This window comes from Gracilinanus agilis, chromosome 2, assembly GCF_016433145.1.
Source record: "Gracilinanus agilis isolate LMUSP501 chromosome 2, AgileGrace, whole genome shotgun sequence".
NCBI lineage: Eukaryota > Metazoa > Chordata > Mammalia > Didelphimorphia > Didelphidae > Gracilinanus > Gracilinanus agilis.
Window position 1 is genome coordinate 624,964,870 of NC_058131.1, and position 20,880 is coordinate 624,985,749.

Below are 20,880 nucleotides of genomic sequence, written 5' to 3' on the forward strand. Positions count from 1 at the left end.
AGAAGAAGAAGAAGAAGAAGAAGAAGAAGAAGAAGAAGAAGAAGAAGAAGAAGAAGAAGAAGAAGAAGAAGAAGAGATGCCAGAATCTAAGGAGGAACAAATATCCAGGAGAAGATACTCAAAATGGTCTTGTCAAGAGCTACAGAAAAGTTAAGAGGAATGAAGAGTAAAGGAAAGACCATTAGATTTCACAGTTAAGAGATCATTGATACTTTGAAGAAGGCAGTTTGCATGGTATGCTAAGGTAGGGAGCCAGATAGCCGAGGAATTAGAAGAATTAGAAGAGAGAAGTATGTAGAGAGTTGTTTTTTTTCTTCAGGTTTTGCTTAGGAGGGGAGGAGAGGTATAGAATATTAGTAAGGTATAGAAAAATAGTATAGAATAATGGTAAGATCTAGCGATTGAGTTTTTTGTTTTTGTTTTTTTCTTTTTAGGATGGGAAAGACTTAAATGTGTTCATAGGCAGCAGGAGAGGAGCCAGGAGATAGAAAATAATTGAAGATTAAAGAGGATGTGGGTGATGGTGGGGATTATCCTATAGAGAAGACAGTAGGAAATTAAAGCAAGTGTGAAAGGGTTGGTCTTGGAATTAGAGGGTCTTCCTTATCATCAGAGACTGAAGAATAACATCAGAGAGACGTCAGATGAGGAAATGGGAAGAGGAGGCAACTCTTGGTAAATGGCCTAGATTGTTTTGATGAAATATGATGAAATAAGTTCAGCTGAGAGTGTGAGGGGAAAAAATGTCATAGGAGGTTTGAGGAAAGAAAAGAACATTTTGGAAGAGCTTCTCTGGTAAATAGGGTTGGAAATCATTAATGGAAGAGTCATAAGATTGTTTTGATGCATGACTGTCCAGATAAGCCCAGTTCGATCTGTGAAGCTTTATAATTTCTTCCAACAGCTTATAAATAGGAGTGAAGGAAGTGGACAATTTGAATAAATCAGGGTTGGGGTTTGGCAAGGCATGATCAGCAAAAGGACAAAGAAGCAAGGAATTCAAGAGAAGATGAAAATGTTTGGTTGAACTGATTCACCAGGAGGTTGAGACTGGGAAGGGGCAAGGAATATGAGGAGCCTCAGGACTAGAAGTCATGATTGGAGCAAAAAAATATATTTAGAAGGAATAGAGAATAGGAAAGGTAAATGATTATGGTCAAATAGAAATCCAGAATTCTTAAACATGGAAGTGGAATTTTTGTGGGTAATGGCAAGGTTAAGTAAGGATCTAACCATTCCTGTATAGTTGAGGTTGGATGGAAGAACAGGTAGAATGGATAGTTGCACAGGTTGAAGCTCTTTTGTAAGGAAGAAGGACTTAATGAGATTATATGAGCTTCAAGTTAAATGGCAATACCCATATTGTCAGCACCAAATATAAGGTGTTTTACATCCTGTATTTATGTTACTGTTAGTGATAGGAAAAAAGTCATATAAATACAACCCAGAACACTTTCCTTAACATTCTACCACCATACTCGACATTCCTTTCTGTAGCCATGTTTTCAATATATTTATATCTGAATATATATATATATATATACATATATGTATATATATATATATATATATATATATCACCAAGAATGGCTCAAAGCCATCAGCAATAGGGGTTCATACTGGGCTACTTTCATTCTAAGTCCACTGCCATTCATTGGCCATAGCTGTAGTCATGGAATATAATTTTTCTCTGACTTATATGGGAATTGAACAGATGGCTTTGGCCCCATTAGTACTGCTGTAATCAACTAAATTAACCAGCCCAGACATCTATTAGACTATTTAGTGAAGCTAGAATTGTTTAAAGTTAAGAATAAAATGTTACCACATTCACTGTGGTTTCTAGCATCTTCTCCAGTTTAGAAGGGCAGCAATTTTCTTTTTAGCCTCTGTAGCCTCTATTAAAACAGAGTAATCTCTCCAAACCTTTAAAGAAAACATGGAAAAGTACATCATTCATCATCCATTTTTCCAGGATGCATTAAACCTTTTGACATTTATCTTCTGATAGGGTTATCTGAAGACCAAATGAGATCATTGTAGAGTGATTTGTCAACCCTTAAGTGCTATATAAAAGAAGTTTGAATTATCACTCTTAGTATTATAATTGTTACTATTATTGTTAGCTTGGATGAAAGCATTGATGGGAGGGAGGGAATATGCATTTACATTAGGAACCTGGCACTGTCCTAAGTACTTTGCAAATACCTCATTTGGTCCTTAGAGCATCAGTATATCTGGCATAGATAAAGAATGCTTATCTAATGTGTGAATGGTAGGGAGGGCTAATGCATTAGATGACAGAGTCAGGATCCCAAAAAAGTTCTTAAAATCCAAAAGCAATGGGCAAAATCTAAGATGAAACTGAATAAGGATAAATGTGAAAACTTTGACTAAGATTTAAAAAGAAATAAAAACATCAATTGTATGATGACAGGACGGGGGAAGTATGCCTAAGAGAACAGTTAAAAATAGACCTGTGATTTTTAGAAGTCTATAAGCTTTTAATGTGGCACCAGGGTGAGGTGGCAGTCATAAAAAGCTTTGGGTGTCATAGGTCCTATGAAAAGAAGCATGGTATCCAGTGTAAGTTGGTGATTGCACTACTGCCCCCTGCTCTGGCAATGAGGTTTGGATGCAGGAACTGGGGACATTTAACTTGAAGCAAGATGAATTAGCACAGAGGGAAATAAAATCTGTCTTTATGAACTTGAAGGGAATTAATGAAGAAGAGGTTAAACTTATTCTTGTTTGTCCCAGAGGGTAGAGGTAGGAGTAAAAAAGTAGAGGTTGAAGAGAGGCAGATTTTGATCCAACATAGAAGGGAAAATTATCTACCTGAATACTCTCCTTTCAGTTATCTTTGTTTGTTCATCATCCATGGTGTTAAAAAAAAAAAGAAAAGAAAAGAAAGAAAGAAAACATGTTACATTTGGAGTTAGGGGCCCAATGTTCAAATTCTGCCTCTGTCACTGATCCCCTGCATAACTTTTGGGTAAGACACTAATACTCCCTGGGTCTTAGTTTCCTCAACTGTAAAATGATGGGAGTTGGAATAGATGATCTCAAGAACCCCTCTCATCTTTCAAACTGTGATGTTATGGTCCATGTTTTAGCCCTGAATCTATTGGGAGTCCTTCAAAGTTCTGTCCTGGATATTGTCTTCTAACTCCATTGGTTATTGAGGGAGAGTTAAGCTATCTATGCCTATGTCTCCCAGATTGGTGTCTCAAGTCATAATCTGTCTCTGAATTCTAATCTCACATAGCCAACTGCCTCCTTGGCATCTCTTGGATATTATACCAGCATTTTCAACTCAGCATTTCTGAAATGAAACTAATCATCTTTCTCTCTGGACCACCTAGGTCCTTCTCCAAAACTGTCTATTTTCATTGAGTAAACCACTATCCAAGCACCATTCCCTGTTCTTCAGACTAATTCTGTCTCTGGCCTCTACACATTTGTATTCTCTGTGTCTGATGATACATTTCCTCATCTCTACTTCCTTCTCTTCCTTCAAGCATCAACTAAGTAAATACCACACTTTAGGGCAAAAAGCCTTTTCTGATCTCCTCCACTTGTTAGTACACTCTCCAGTCTCAATTAACTTTACATTTACTCACATGTATACATATTGTATCCATACATTGGAAGTAATATCTTTAAGGGCCACTAGTTGTCTTTATTAATTTGTAACTCAGTTACAACATAGAACACTTAACGACTATGTATTCAATTGAATCAAAATGACATTTTTCCCATCCCAATCAATGCCCTGTCATTTTCTCTGATGGGAATTTCTTTCATAGGATCATAATATCTAGCATTAGAACATTTTGCAGTTGAAGAAACTGAGGCAAGTGTATGAAAAGCCTTGCCCAAAGTCACATATCTTACTCCTATTCTTCCTGCTATAAGCCATGCTCTTTCTGTAGTTCTATAACTCACCTCATCATCCGTCTTGCACAGACATTAATCAGAAAAACTGAGATCAAATTTTTCTGCAGCATCTACTTACTAGCTAGTGAACTCAGGGGAACTTGGTTTATAACTATAACTATATAACTATATATATAGTTATATTTATGTATACACATTACAACTATATCTAAGCCTCAGTTTCCTTCTCAATCAACTGAGAATAATTCTACTGATACTATCTTCCTCAAAATTAGGACCAGATCATGAAATAGATGTGAAAGTGATTTTTCTCCATAAAGCATTATATAAATGGCATTTAATATTATTGGTCCTGTCCTGTGATTTCATGTAAGTAGATTATCATCTATCAGTATATATATATATATGTATATATATATATATATATAATCTTTGGGAAATTAAGTGACTTGCTTACTGACAAAAGAAATGTACATGAGTTGGAGGAAAGATTTGAACCAGAGTCTTCCTAATTTCAAAGCTGACCTTTTCTCCTGACAATGCCAGATTGTTTACCTAATTGTTATTAAGTAGCTGATGGCACAGGATAGAGGGCTGGTCCCAGGATCAGAAAGATCTAAATCCAAATCCACTTCAGATCTTCATTAGCTGTATAATCTTGGGCAAGTCTCTTTGCCTCTGCCTCAGATTCTTTGACTGGAAAATGAAGATAATAATAGCATCTATTTCTGATGGTTGTTAGAAGGCACTGTGCCAGACACCTAGTAGGCATTTATAATTATATACTTATTATGTAAAATATATATTTTTATGTTTTATACACACACACATATATATGCTTATTTCTCCTTTCCTTACTTGGGTGGGGAAAAATAAATAGTTCTATATCTAGTTAGTAAATATAACTAAAATAAATGAAGAGGAACTTGTCTGCACATCCAATATCCACTTGGGCATAATAAAATCATTGCTCATATTTCAATAGCACTTTCTCTCTGTTATAATAATAGCTGACATTTCTATGGCTCTTTAAGGTTTGCAAAATGCTTTATGTGCGTTATATCATTTGATTCTCACCAGAATCCAGGGAGTTACTTGCATCCCCTTTTTATAGATGAAGAAACTGAAGCTCAGAGAAGTCCAACGACTTGCCCCAGACCACAGAGGCTCTGCCTCAGGCTCTGGGCACTTGGGCCCAAACCCCTGGCAGCCCTGTTCCCCTGGCCCATTCGTGCCTCCCCTCCCTACCCCCCCACATTGACACACAGCGAGGGGTGCTCAGCAGGCCCGTCAAAAGTTATTCAGAAGCCGAGCTTTGCTCCCTCGCGCTGTTTCCCTTCCTGAGTTTGTAGATGAAAAGTACGGAGTGATCCATCTGCCTTCTCCCTGAAAGCCCTTGAAATGCAACCCTGGATCCGGCAATTTCGGTTTCCTTGAGAACAGCAGGCACCAATGTCTGGCTGCAGAGGGAATAATGGGAGGTGAAGCAAGCTCAGAGTCTGCAGGTTCCCCTTTTGTTTGAATTTCGCTTCAGGCATCAGGGTCCTCCTTCCTGGGAAAGGCAAGCCTGCCCCCTGCTGACCTCCGGGAAGATAACATCGGGGCCAGCGTGGCCGGAGAGAGAGCGAGCCTGCAGGCTTGGAGTTCCCCAGCCACTGTGGAGTTAGCAAATGGGGCCTGGAGCCCCAGGGGATGGACTCGGGGAACCTGACCACGGGGCTGTTTGCCTTCTGTTCTAGGGAGGCTGGGGGTGGGGCTTGGAGTGGGGGTGGCAGTGGTGGTCGTCGGGAGGTCTCAGTTCAATTCCCTGGCCCTGTACGTTCTTTTCCCTGAGCCTCAGTTTACTTATTTGTCAAATAAGGATGCTGGAGTACAGGGATTCTAAAGTGTCATCGATTTTAATATTCTATGGGGTGAATGGGTCTGTAGCTTTCAAATTTGAGGAGCAGTAGAATGTCGGAGTCACTGAGGAAGTCTGGCTCCAGCGAAATGGTAAGCGCCAGTCCTTTGATGCCCCATATCTTGTCTTGAGAGACATTAGGGGACTTCATACTGCCCCCTGGCTGCTTTCAGATCCCTGAGCACAAGTGGAAAGAGTGCTGGACCTAGCTAGGGTCAGGAAGATTTATTATATTGTCCAATTTTTAATAATATTATCAATAATGATGATGATGTTCAGCCTCAGATATTTACTAGTTGTGTGATCCCAGCTGAGAAAGTGACTTCACTTGTCTGCTTCAGTTTCCCCATCTATAAAAATAATAACACCCATCTCCCAGGGCTGCTTTGAGGATAAATTGAATGTTTTTCAAACCTTAAAGGGTTATTAAATGCTAATTATTATTATTATCCACCTAGACCCAGACCACAAATTAAGCTTCTCTGCTATCTCCTACCCTCTCCTCACTCAGTCCATTCAGGGGCTTCACTTTTGTGTCTTCGGCCCCTAACACAATGTCTAGCACATGGTGGAACTTTATAAATGTTGGTTGACTAACTGACAGATGGATTGAATGAATGAATGAATGAATGAATGAATGAATGAATGAATGAATGAATGCCTAATGCTCAGGACTCTTCTACCATCCTTCCCACCATTCATTCCTATCAGTGTTTATACTCACCCTTGGGGTCTCAGCTGAATGGCAATGGGTGTCTATGAGTTCATTAGATCAGGTGCTCTGATCCAATTTTTTTATAAGGTTAGAATTTAATTTGCAATATTTTTATATAGAGAATTTAGTTTATAATGTTTTAAAGACAAAATGTAATAACTTTAGTTAAACACAAGTTTGTTTACCTTCTCACTGTTTGAATATAACTTTTTGAGGCATAAGCCTAGAATGAGTTCCATTCATCTGAATTCATTCTGGCTTATGCATCACAGACATGCACCCCTCCTCAGTCACATTCAACAAACTTTTATTAAGTACATACTAAGTGGAAGATACTATGTAAGACTCCTCCGATGCAAAAATGAAATTGGCTATAGCCCCTGCCCTCAAAAAGCTCATAGTCAGGGAAGATGAAATTCAGATACCAATAAAGTTTTTCTACCAAAGTTTAGTTAAATCTCAGGAGTTGGAAAAAGGAAGGACTCGTATACAACAAATATTTACATCAAAATTTTTTGTAGTGTAAAGGAACCAGAAGCAAAGCAGATCCTATCAATTAATAATAATTTTAATAGCTAATGTTTATATAGCATTTATTAAGTCCAGACACTGTACTAAATACATTAGAATTATTTTATTTGATCTTCACAACAACTGTAGAAGGTAGATGCTGTTATTATCCCCATTTTTACATGTAAGAGAACTGAGGCACATTGATCAAACAATTTGCCTATGGTCACACAACTAATATAAATGTCTAAGTCTAGTTTTCGAACCTAAGTCTTCCTGACTTCAGTTCCAGAACTCTAACCCCAGATCTGCCTGGTTGCCTATTGAGTAAACAAGCTAAACAAATATATAAATATAATAGGAAATGATTGTACCATAAGGAATAATGAATATTAAGAATGCAGAGAAGAATGGGAAGACTTGTATGAACTGATGCAAAAATGAAGCACAATCAGGAATACAATATCCACCACGACTACAATAGCAAAAATGAAAGAATAACAGCAAAACAGTTGAAACTTCAACACTTCAGAATTATAATGAACGCACTAGGCACCAGAGAAAAGATATGAGAAGGCAGCTTCCCCTTCTTCCTTCTCTGTAGAAGTAAGGGTCTATAGATATGGAATATTGCTTATTTGGAAAAGACTTTTTTCAATATGTTGGTTACTTCTAAACTATTTTCTTCCCCTTTGTTATGAGATGACTCTACAAGGGGGAAAGGAAAAAGAGGGGATACTTTGGAAAATATAAATAATAAAATACTTAAAATAGCAATAAAAAAAGAAAACCAGGTAGAACATTTACATGCGAAAAATAGCAGATGTTTGTGGGAACAAAAAATACTCTGATTATCTGGATGCAGAATTTGGTTTTGGAGAGAGAAATGAATTCAGTAGGATATTCTTTACTGGACTCCTCTATAAAATGATCCAGGTTTCCTCATCTAAATCAATACTAAAACCTCATCCAGAAGAAGTTTATTTAGGGTCTCACTTGATTTCAAAGGAAAATTGCTCCCTAGAATATTTATCCTAGTGTAGGGCTATATCTTTCTGTGCTTGAAAAGTGACTCACAAACACGATGACTTTTGTCTGCTTTTCAGTTTTCTTTCCTGACCTCGCTGTTGGAAAGCATCGATAAGGGTAAGTATTTTTTCCATTGCTTGTTTACCTGTGTTAATTTTGAAAATGTTCATTTCCATCATAAGAAGAGAACACTGGACAGAGGGAACACAACTGGATTATCTATTTGTTGGTTTGTTCATTAGTGAATTTGTCTAAACTTTAGAAAACCAAGACAAAAAGAGTAAAATAGTCAGACTATTCCACCAGCAAGACTTTAAGGCAGGGTCAGCTGTCAGCATCATTGTAGAATAGGTGAAGCTTGTTCCCTTACTTCTTAGGCTCTTTGCTCTCCAAGTCTCATTTCCCCTTTTTTCATTTCCTTTCTCTTTCCTAATTGCCACTTTTCTCTCCTTCCCCTCCTGCTTCTCTTCTTCCTTTCCCTTATCAAAGCCTAATCTCAGGAAAAGTTCTACTAAGTTCAGTTCCACTGAGCTGAAAGTCCCATTTAGGAGGCAGGAGACATCCCATTCAACCTGAAGAGAAAACTCTCCAAAGAGGATACTCTCCAGTGTTTGTTTCCATCAGAGAAAGTCACACCTTCTCACGGATTGCTCCATCCTGGCCTTCAGTCTTCACACCAGAGAATCAGACATTGGCATATTGCATAAACATCCAGACTTTTGTCAATAGACTGAGGAAGCAGATTTTTATTCCTCAGAGAAATGTAGCTTGAAGTTCTATATGCTCATGAGCCAAACTGATGTTGGATGGAGGTAATAGAAAGCAACTACTATGATTCTATGTTCATCATGAGGGCTACACAAATGAAAATAAAAGACTCTGCACTCAGTAATGTAAGCTTACATTGTAAGAAGGACAAAAGCCCATGTAAACAGATGAGTATATAATACAAGGCAAGATATGATGAGGCAAAAGTGAGACTGAAAATATAAGGAGAGAGAGAATATTCAGCTCAAGGAACTAGAGATAGTTTGACAGAAGATATGATGACAGAGTCAGGGCTCAGAATCATAACTAACCCAAATTCTACCAGCACCAAATTCACTTGTGGCATGGTGAGGTGTACAGCATTGTCTGAAGGTAGGATACAGAGGATGTCTTTGCAAGGATGAGAGATACAGGGTGTAGAGAACAGTCTGATCAGATGGGAAAGGCACATATGGTGACAAAGAGGATAATCCCCCCAGTGGGTACAGCTATGTTGAAAGAGGGGATGGTCTCTCCCCTTCTCACTACCTACCTGAGAGTCTTATGAGGATAACTGAACCCTGAGTCTCCAGAAGACTGAGAGGTGAGGTTTGTGGACATAGGTTGCTTTGGGGAAGAAGTGTGGATTTCAGGATCCTGGAGCAAAGTCCTATTTTCTCTATGCTTTGAAAACAAAACAAAACAAAACAAAACAACTCTGGTAGGACTTGAAAGAAAACAAGATTTTAAGAAATAGACATCAAGGTGTGAATACCAGAAATGGAGAGAGAACTTACATGAATGTACAAGGATAGGAACATGCAGAAAAATTGGGAAACAATAGCCAGTAATAGAATATTTTATAATGGCTCCATTTTGGAGATAAGAAAATTAAGGCCCAGAAAAGTAAAGCAATTTGACCGATTTTACACTGGTAGTAAGTACCAAAAATTCTAGGTCCTCAGAGTCTAAATCAAATACTCTTTTAGTTGCTTTTTTTTTTGATGGGAAATTACAAAATCACTGCTTTCATGAAACAGTAATAGGAGGAATTTGTTGTAATGTCTACACCATGAAAGGTCCAAAGTTTCTGTAGATGCTTAATTTTTTTTCTTTAGGGCAGGTATGGGGCACAGCAGCTAGATGAGTATGGACCTTGGAGTCAGAAAAACCTGAGTTCAAATTTTACATCAGTTGTGTGACTCTGGGCAAGTGACTGCTCTGTCATGTTCAGTTTCCTCTTCTGAAAGGTGGGGATAATAATGTCACCTACTTTCCAAGATCTGTAATGAGGATCAAATAAGGTAACATAGGCAAAGTCCTTTATACACCTTTAAGTGTTAGAGAAATGCTTTTTTGTTGATGTGTGGTCATTTCGCTCATGCCCAACTCCTCATGACTCTATTTAGGGTTTTCTTGGCAAAAATGCTGGAATGGATTGCCATTTCCTTCTCCAATTCATTTTACAGCTGAAGAAACTGAGACAAAGACTATTAAGAGACTTGACCAGTCACTTAGCTATTAAGGGTCTAAATCCAAATTTGAACTCAGGTCTTCCTGACTCCAGGCTCAATGCTCTATTCACTATACCACCAATAGAAATGTTAACTTATTATATTAGCTATTTTGCCAAGGACAGGTATTCGTTAAGAATTAAGCATTGACCCTTGGGTTCTTACCTTATTTTTTGTCATAGATCCCTTTGGTAAAGATCATGAATCCCTTCCAAGAAGAATGTTTTTAAATGCACAAAACAGAAAACATGGGATTACAAAAGAAACTAATTTTATTGAAATACAGTTACTAAAATACAATTTTCAGAAGCTCACAGACCCTAGGTGAAGAACCCTTGTTCTTCAACTTAAAGCAGTAAGAGATTGTAGAAATCATTTGTAGTTCAGCAGTCTCTTCTTCCTATTTTCACAAATAAGGAAACTGAGGCTCAAATAGAAGTGATTTACCTAAGGTCATCCATGTAAGAAGTAGTAAGTTGGGAGAACCAGAACTGGAATCTACATTTTCTGACTCCAGACTCAGCACCCTTTTTCTTATTCCTTAATCCTCTTTGGACAGCACAGTATGGTTTTAAGACCCAGAGGAACACCCTGTTTTGTTACCCAGCTGCTGGAGAAGGAAGCGTTAAGCCAAACAACTCAGGTCTTTGTGGATCTAACCAAGGCAGGTGACACTGTCAGCCACCAGGGCTACAGAGGTGCCTTTTCAAAGCTTGGCTCTCTCCTGAAATGTGTGCTGAGCCCATCCATCAGCCATCCCACTGCCTGCCAGAGAGGATCTCCACAGAGAACACCCTGTCAGCTAGACTCAAAACGTCAAATGGAATCCGACAGGGCTGTGTTTTGGTGTTGGCCCTCTGAGGAGGTTTCTGTGCCATGATGATTGATGATGCCAACAGGGACGTGATACCAGGGATTTTGATTGCATTTCACACATCTGGCAATCTCTTTAACCAGAGCAGCTGCATAGCCCCCTTTGCAGCAACACAGAGCTTTTTTGGGGGGGAAATCCTGGGCACAGACCACTGTAAGCTTGGTCCAAAGACCTCCAGCCTCTGACTGAGCAAAAGTCCTCAACTCCTGATATTCCCTAAAATTTGTCAGTGATGTCTATAGAACTGAAATAAATGAGAAACTTTGCGGAACCATGGAAAGCACAGGTCTGGGAATAGGAAGACCTGCATTCAGGTCACAGACTTGTCATTAATGAATTGTATCATCTTCAATATATTATTTAATCTCATTATGCCTCAGTTTTCTCACCTCCAGTCAGGACTTCCTTCTCTACTTCATGGGGTTGTTATGAATATCAAATATAATAATAATAATAATAAAGTTAACATCATAATAAATAGGTTATACTTATATAACACTTAAATGTTTACAAAATATTCATTTGATTCTTATGATAGTGCTATAAGATAAGTGTATTTATGACCCTAAGATAATAATACAAGATAGCCACTTTATTTTCATGCAGTTCAACAAATAGGGATACTCATCAATTATCAAATTTGCCATTCCCAAAATGGAGTCCATTATCCTCAACCCTAAACCAAATCCTTCCCTGTTCTTTTCTATTTCTGTTCAGGGTACCACCCATGTTCCCAGGCTTAAAGTCATCTTTATTCTTCCCTCTTCTTTACCACCCCATTTCCATGAAGTTGCCAAGTTTCCTCAGTTGTACCTCCTCAAAATTTCCTCCATTTCTAATCTCTCCCCTCTCCTTCACAGAGCTGATAAATTAATAGTCCTAAAAAAAAGACCAAACCATGTCCCTTAATAAAAAATCTTCTCTAATTCTTTGTTGTAGTTCCGGAGTCATGTCTATCTCTTCTTAACTTTGTTTAGGATTTTCTTGGCAAAGATACTAGAGTGATTTGCCATTTTTTTCTCCAGCTTATTTTACAGATGAAGAAATGGAGGCAAACATGGTTAAGTGACTTATCAGTAGTCTGCATCTGAGATTGAATTTAAACTCAACTCTTCTGACTGCAGGACCAGTACTCTACCCATTACACCATTCATCTGCCTTCTCTGTATTACTTACTTAAACATGATAACAATAGCTCATATTTATATAGCACTTAGTATCTAATATCTATTAATATGGAACCTGGGTCTTTTTTGGCTTTGCGTCCATCTTTCTATTTCATTCATGCATTGATGCAAATTCCTCAGGCTGGCATCAGACAAATTTATTTGACTCCTACCTACTTTTCATTACTTCTTTCATATTACCCCAACTTCCTTATTAATTTTGTTCACTAGTATCTAGTACAATGTCTTAGCCACAGTAGGCACTTAATGAAGTTTGTTGAACTGAAGTGTTGAGTGGAGAAATCCTTAAGTGATTGTTCCTGACATAAAAATGCTTTACACAGTTGTCTACTTTCTCTTCCTTTTCCAGTACTCTTTTCATTTTCCTAATGATATTAGGAAGAGATTCTCAGTTTAAGATTCCTTCGATGTCTAATAATATCTCTGTGAACAAAGGAGTTTGGCTCTGGGTTCAAAGAAAATCTACAAAGGGTAGCAAGTGAAAATAAAACCAGGGACCAAGAAATATGAAATATATGTCCATATAACATATCTTTATTCATATATGGTATATATTACATATGTGTGCATATGTGTATTATGTGTTTATGCATGTATTTTTGTGTTGTATATGTTTACACATATAGTATGTATATATAATAGCATAATATAATATGCTTGTATCTATGCATATATATATGTATATATATAAATATAGTGCCTCCTATGCTGATTTAACATTTTGCATTTGTATTTTCTTACCCCAACTATCTTACAAGTTTCACTAAGCTTCTCTAGGGCAGAGACTGTGTTTTCCACTTAGTAAACTTCTTTTCTTCCCAACCTAAAATTATATTTATTTATTTAAATTAAAAATTTTAAATTACACGTAGAAACATTTATTGACAATTGTTTTCTGACATTTTGTGAATCCCTTTCCAACCCCCACCCCCTTTCCTGAGGTGATAAATAGTCTGATATCAGTTATACCCGTGCTTTCATTCAATACATACTTCCATAGTCCCATGTCATGACTAAAGACACATTCCACACATAAAATAAAAAAAATTCATTAAAGAAGTAAAGTGAGGGATGGTGTGTTTTGATCTGTGGTCAGATTACAACAGTTCTCTCTTTGATGGTGGATGGCATTTTTTTTTTTTTGGTATCATGAGTCCCTTAAATTATTGGAACCTTGTTTTGCTGATAATAGTTTAGTCCTTCACCGCTGATCACTGTATCATATTTCTGTTCCCGTGTACACTTTCCTTCTGGTTCTGCTCACTTCACTTTGCATTAATTCATATAAGTCTTTAGAGATTTTTCTGAATTCATCCTGTTCATCATTTCTCATGGCATAATAGGTTTCTATTGCAATCACATACCACAGCTTGTTCAGCCATTTCCCAAAGCAGACTTCTTTAGAAGGGAGTACTTCTCCTGCAAGTTACTATATGACTATTCAGCAGAGATGAGATTCATCCTTTCCTTTCCTACCTTATACAGCAGTCAGACACTGTCATGGTTCAGAATCATGACTTTCAGAATTAGAAGGAACCTTGGCTATCATGGAGATCAACATACACCAGAAAAAAAAAAGGTCATTCAGCCTCTGCTTGAAGATCTCATTGAGGTATACCCACTACCTCACATGGCATCCCATTCCATTTTTGAGTAGCAATTAATTATAAGAAGTATTTTTTTTTAGATCAAACCTATTTTTTTTCTCTTTGGAACTTGTACCTTTTACTCCATTTTTTACTTTTTAGGGAAACATAGAATAAGTCCAATTGCTGTATTCCAAATATAATGGCACTTTAAGTACTTAAAGACAGCTATTACACCCCATCCTGAGTCCTCTATTCACCAGATTAAACATCTCTAGTTATTTCAACCATAGGACATGGATTCAAAGACTTTATTCCAATTGTCAGCTCATCACCAAGACCGTAATACATCATTACTCCATACTTGGTCTTACCAGGGAATAGGTCTGTGGGACTACCTCCTCTTATTCTTATAAACAATGCTTCCCAATGCAGCCCAAAGTAGCATTCAATTTTTTGGATTTTTTTTAAAGGAAGAGGGACTGCCATATCATACCATTGACTAATCTTAGAGTCCATTCAATTCTATTCAATCCAATAAATATTTACTGAGCTCCTAATATATGTAAGGTCCCCTTTATCTGAACAGAAGAAGCAAAGACTTATTCCCTGCCTGGACAGAACTCATAGCCTAAAGGGAAGGAAATAAAACATGCAATCCAATGGCACTTGTTTAATGTTATATTTTTCTGAGGACTGGAAAGACATTCAGGGGTCATTTCAATCATCCCTCTGTCTCCAGGAAAGACAGCAAGTACCCTTCTTAAACATATGGTTTTCTTCCATTTTTCAACACCTACAAAGAAGCTGAGAAACTATGCACCATTATGCTGAAGTTTTTCAGGAAATGACTTAAGCACCTGGAAAAGTAATTATCTAACAGCACCTGCTTGGGGAAAAAAAGGGCAGTTCTCCAAGGGGAAATAAATAAATAAATGATCCAATCTTCTCTTTACCAAAGTCATTTCTTTACTCCTCCCTTGCCTCAGCCCCTCCTGCTCCAAGGCCAGAATGAAATCTTACATGTCAAACTTAGAGAAATACTTTATTTCCCCTTGTTGTTTCTTTCTTTGCTTTGTCTCCTTAGATGGAAGGAAACTTGATTTGCTCTAGGAAGACAAAGGCCTTATCTTCAGCTGAGATCCTCATCCCTAGCTAGGTGTGCTCCAAGAAGTACTTTCATATTGTAGAAATTCAGTTCCTGTAAGATAATGAGCCAGTAAAGGGAGTCTTGACTTGACATTGTGATAAATGAGGTGAAATTTTGGAAAAGAACCAGAGTTGGTATATTCAAGAAGAAATAAAGGACTAGTTCTATTTTAATATGAAATACAAAAGTCATTTTACAAAAGTAGATTTTTCAAAAGCCAAAGAGATAAAGACTATAATCGAATGGCTGAGGAGACTAAGATAATGGCAATTGATAATCAGTCCAAGGTAGAGTGTTATCCACTAAGCCATCGGGCCAGCTCTGTGGGAGAGCTTTTTCAAGTTTGCTATGTGCATTTTCTCTTTCCTCATTATCATATGTATCTGGAGAGCTCTTTATATAATTCCTGCTTGTGGCTAGAATACCATCTGGAGTCAAGGAAGTCAACTCAACTTTCTCCACATACAAAACTTCTCCTATCTGTAATTTTCCCTCAGTTCTAAAGACTGCAGCCACAGATGGTTGGAAGCTTTTAGATTGACCTAAAGGGTGGGGTAGGGCTGTGGGTCCTGTTACTCTGCCTCACCCTTTCAATATTATTGAAAATCCATAAATATTTCAAAATTGCCCTTTGTAGCTATCAAAATTTCAGGTAAGAAAACTACATTTGGATGAGAATTAAAAGGAAAATCACCCCCTGTAAAAGTGTGGGCATTCTTTGCTCATAAAGAGTAAGTAGTATGTCAAACAAGAAGAGACAAAAAAAGAGCAAGTAATTTCTCTGTCATATTTAAACTGAAATAGATGATAGAATTCCTTTAAGAAATCCGAATTAACCCACACACAAGAAGACAAGAGACACAGGTTCTAATCCTGCCTCTGCCACTCTGTGTACCCTTAAACAAATCCTACCTCTCTGAGCCTGTTATCCCAACTATAAAAGAACTCTACTGCCTCCTACCCAGGAGTGTTCTGGTAAGTTGTTTAACAAGAGACTTTCTGTTTCTGTCTGAATAATTCTTTGGACACCACCATTTTGAGATAATACTTGGTGATGAAAGAGAGAGAGGCTAGACAGTGAAAGAAAATACAAATATCCAGTCATTTAATTCCTTCCCCTCCCAGGTTTCCCATCTGTCACATCCCAAATAAGCTGATTTTCTTACCTTCTGTAGAAATGCAATTAATATAATCTTGATATTCAGTTATATTACTTGAAGATTTTTCATGGTCATAATATCTAAAACACACTTTTAAGTTTAATTTGCATTATTCACATTTTCTACATCACTTCCTTGCCTAGACAATCAACAATAACACACACAAGAATCTAGCTCTTAGTTGTAATGATTGCCAATTTCTGAGGTATAAATGCTCACACTGAAAATTTAACAGTCAACTGAAACTTTCCCTTTTCTTCACCCAACTTCATGGAGTAAGAGAGATCTATTTCAGTCATTTGTTTCATTGGGAAGAAAAGAAGTGAAAGGAGAGTAGAAATTTGTATGCAGTTAAAGGGCAAAGGTTTCCAGCTACATTCTGTTCCTCAAATATTGATAGGAAAAGAAGCTGAGGTAATCTACAGAATTATTATACTATCTAATGGGGACATAAAATGAGTTGGAAAGAATTTACTCACCCCAATTCAAATATCAAGCAAGTTTGGGGAAGCTGCCAGTGAGGGAAAAACAAAGTAGTCAAAAAGACAGAATTTACCTAAGTAATTCTCTCTGGCCCTGGTTGGGGATAGCTTTGGATATGACTCAAAAAAGAGATAAAACAGCATCAAGGCTATGAACTTACTCAAAAAGAGTCATAAACTCTTTCTGTAAGGAAGAAGTCACAACATTTAATATCAGTTAGAGAGCTGGCATAGAATAATAGCAGAACAGCAGAAAAGCAAGTAAATGGTAATTTAGTAGAGGAAGCAATCCAGCAGATAGCCATCAGGAGCTCTGTAGGGAAGTAACAAGACTCAATCATGGAGGCCAAGAGATACTAGAGTTAGCTTGAAACTCCAGGAAAGTGGTTGTCAAGTCTTAAGGCTCTTCCCTTCCAGTGGTACCGTAGAAATCTATGAGAGTTGTGTGCCCTTCTGTGCATGAGGGAATTTCTTTTTGTTATTTACCTTGCTACTATTTTAATAGTAAAAATAGCCTTTTACTAAGATTTTATGTGTAAAATATCATTTTTCTACAAGGGAATATGTTGGAAGGGAACTTAGGCCAAAGGTTGTGAAAGAAAGCTGCCCCAAAGAGCCCCTTGAATTTAGGTGGAATTTTCTGGGACCCTGTTGAAGGCTATATATTCTATTAATGTTTCTTTATTCTAACCATTCCACTTTCATTCTCTTACCTGCTATAGATTGGACTCCTGATGACTATGAATACTATGAATATTATGACTACGAAACATCTTCAAATAATGTAACTGAGAATCAAAGTTATGCTAATTGGATTTCTACAGAAGGTAAGAAAATCAGCTTATTTGGCATGGGATAGATGGGAAACCTGGGAGAAGAAAGGAGTAAATGACAGGATGTTTGTATTTTCTTTCACCATCTCTCCTCCTCTCTTTCATCACCCAGAATTATCCCAAAATTGTGGTGTCCAAAGAATTATTTAGACAATATTATGTTTAGGATTTTTCCTCCTGTAAGAGTTATGGAATCTTAAGGCTAGAAGGGACTTTGGAGATTATCTCACCTACAACCTCACTTTTACAGATGAGGAAACTGAGGTCCAGGTAATTGTCCAAGTTCACATTGCTTGTTGGTAAAAGAATGAGTTTAGAACTTCTGACTGCTGGACTGACAAACCAGTCACAGTCCTGTCTCCTATCATAGCATAGGCTCTCGAATACAAAGCAAGTCACAAGCAGAAGAATTTGTTATTGAACTGTGGTGGGGACCCAAGTGACAAGATAACAGGAAACAGGTCATGGTAAATAGAGGGTATGACTTGGCAGCAGGAGACCAGTTTTGAAAACTGCCTCTGATCTCTATTAGCTGCTTAGCTACTGACAGTATTAATATCCTTATCCTAAAAATGGGACTAATGGCCACTTAGACTATCCTACAGGATTGTTGTAAGGAAAATGTTTTGAAAATGAGCATCATTATTATTCAGCTCAAGATTGGGTAAACCCACAGAAATATTAACGTTAGATAATAATCTTGCCATTTGGAATTGTTTCCTTCTTTGTCCTTGCATCATTGGCCCCTGGCACATAGTAGGTGCTTAATAAATATTAGTTGCTTACTTGATTAATCAGCAACCACTAACAACATTCTCTACTTTTTTAAATACCACAGGTCCATGTCAGCCTAATCCTTGTCTGCATGGCGGTGATTGTGTTATAAATGGAGACAACTTCACATGTGATTGTCCTGCCCCATTCACTGGGGTGAAATGCCAAACTGGTGAGTGATTTACTAAATTTGCTTTCAGTCCCTCAAACTGGAAAAGAAACGTACCCTGCTCCCTGAGTATCCCCTAACCTACATTCTCAATGTCCCCATCCAGATTATATAGAGATGAGTCAAACTGGCGTTGGGAAAAGTACTTAAATGTGCAGGCGCGCTTATATCATGGAAAGATCTAACTAGAGTTAGGTGGGGTATTAGAGAACTTCTAGTTAGAGAACTAAGACTGGAGTGGGAGGAGTGGAGGAAAGGATAAAGGGAGGGGGAAATAATTCATCTGAGGTCACACTATGATCTAATAGCAGTATGGTAGAGTCGAAGAGACCTGAACCCAAAGTCGGGAGTCCAGGGTTTGAATCCTGTCTGACCTTTGATAGTTATATGACCAGACTTGATTCACCTCTCCTGAGATTGTCTTCTCATCTGCAAAAAGAGGATGATAATACTTGTAGGATATCTCTCATGGCATTATAAGGAAAGTGTTTCATAAACTTTAAAGTGCTATAGAAATGTGAATTGTTATTACTTGAAACTCTTCCTACTGCTTTACTTTGTCCATTAATGGTAACAGACAATTTTGACATCTGTACAATAAGGAGATTGGCCTATAATTTTCTTAAATTTATTTTTATTCTTAATTGAACAAACCACAAATAAAATAGACACTTCCAAATACATGGTAGAAAAGAGAGAGAATTGCACACAAAATCAAAGATTTTATTATATACAGCTTGCATTTCTAAATATATAACAAATTCAACCTATCGCTTCCAGTCATCTAGCTTAGCTGTACTTCTTTTTGTTCTTTTAGTTCTCTGCATTTTTATAAAAAGATGCTTCTAGCATTTTCTTTTGTTTCTTTTTTCTTCTATATTTTCTCAATATCTCCTTAACCTAAACACACTCCATTAAAAGAAAGAAAATAAAACAAAGACCTTTTAACAAATATTCATGAGGGGACAGCTGGGTAGCTCAGTGGATTGAGAGCCAGGCCTAGAGATGGGAGGTACTAGTTCAAATCTGACCTCAGACACTTCCTAGCTGTGTGACCCTGGGCAAGTCACTTGACCCCATTGCCTACCCTTACCACTCTTCTGTCTTGGAACCAATATATAGTATTGACTCCAAGATGGAAGGTAAGGGTTTAAAAAAACCAACCAAACAAAAATATATTCATGAACTAGATAATCGTACAGCTTGCTTTTGGGTCCATGATTATTTATGATTATAACATATTTCAGTTAACTAGGGGGTGAAGGCATAAATTAACACACTTTTGGCTCCATTCTCCTAAAAACCCTCACTAAATCTTTCAATTTCCATGAGTCTATGAGAGAGCTTTTACTTTCTCACCTCTCACCCTCTTATCTCCATACAATCTAGCTTCTGATCTTATTCCACTGAAACTGTTCTCTCCATATTTTCTAATGATTCCTCAGTTGTCAAATCTAATAGTCTTTTCACAGTCCTCATTGTCCTTGTCCTCTCTGCAACCACTCTCTCCTCTTTGATACTTTCTTCTGTCTTGGTTTTCACAAGACCATTCTCTTCTGGTTCTTCTCCTACCTATCCGATCACTCCTTCTCTACGTCCTTTGCTGGCCCCATCCAAATCACACCATCTAACCATAGGTATCCCTCAGGGCTCTGTTATGGGTTGTCTTCTCTTCACCCTCTATACTATTTCATTTGATGATCTCATCAGCAACCATGGATTTTATAGTCAAATCTATGTTGTTGAATCTCAAATCTATCTTTCTTGCCCAAACTCTCTCGTGACTTCCAGTCTCATTTCTCCAAATACCTTTTAACTATTTCAAATTTGATTTCCAGTAGACATATAAAATTAGGTATATATATATATATAAACATAACTCAGTCTTTCTTCCTAAACCTTCTCTCTATCCAAGAGAGTAACAACATCATCCTCTCAGTCCCTCAGGCTTGCAATCTCCTCACTATTTCTCACCAATATCCAATCTGTTGACAAGATATTTCTTTTTTTAAAAAAATAATTTATTTTTCCACTATTATATGCAAAAACAATTTTTCAAAAATTCATTTTTCAAAGTTTTGATTTCAAAATTCTCTCCTAGTTTTTGACTCTCTCTCCTCCCTAACTTCCTCTAAACCTTCCCACTCCCAGAGATAGTAAGCAATCTGATATAGAGTTTACATATGAAATCATGCAAAATATTGTATAATTAGAAAATTTTGAGCCCTTGGACTACATCTCCCAGCATCCATTGTCCTTTTCCATGTTAGTCATTTTGTGGGAGAGATCTCAAATGAGAAGAAAGAAGAAGAAGAAGAAGAAGAAGAAGAAGAAGAAGAAGAAGAAGAAG

General features: G+C 37.4%; 1 protein-coding gene across 1 annotated transcript in view; it reads left to right on the forward strand.

Moving 5' to 3' along the window:
- Positions 1-5,853: 5,853 nt before the first annotated feature.
- The window catches only part of HABP2 (hyaluronan binding protein 2), a 32,617-nt gene continuing 17,590 nt past the window's right edge, over positions 5,854-20,880 (forward strand). The window contains 4 exon segments of the mRNA XM_044660181.1: positions 5,854-5,892; positions 8,132-8,171; positions 17,477-17,581; positions 18,426-18,533. Coding sequence (XP_044516116.1) covers positions 5,854-5,892; positions 8,132-8,171; positions 17,477-17,581; positions 18,426-18,533 — 292 coding nt within the window.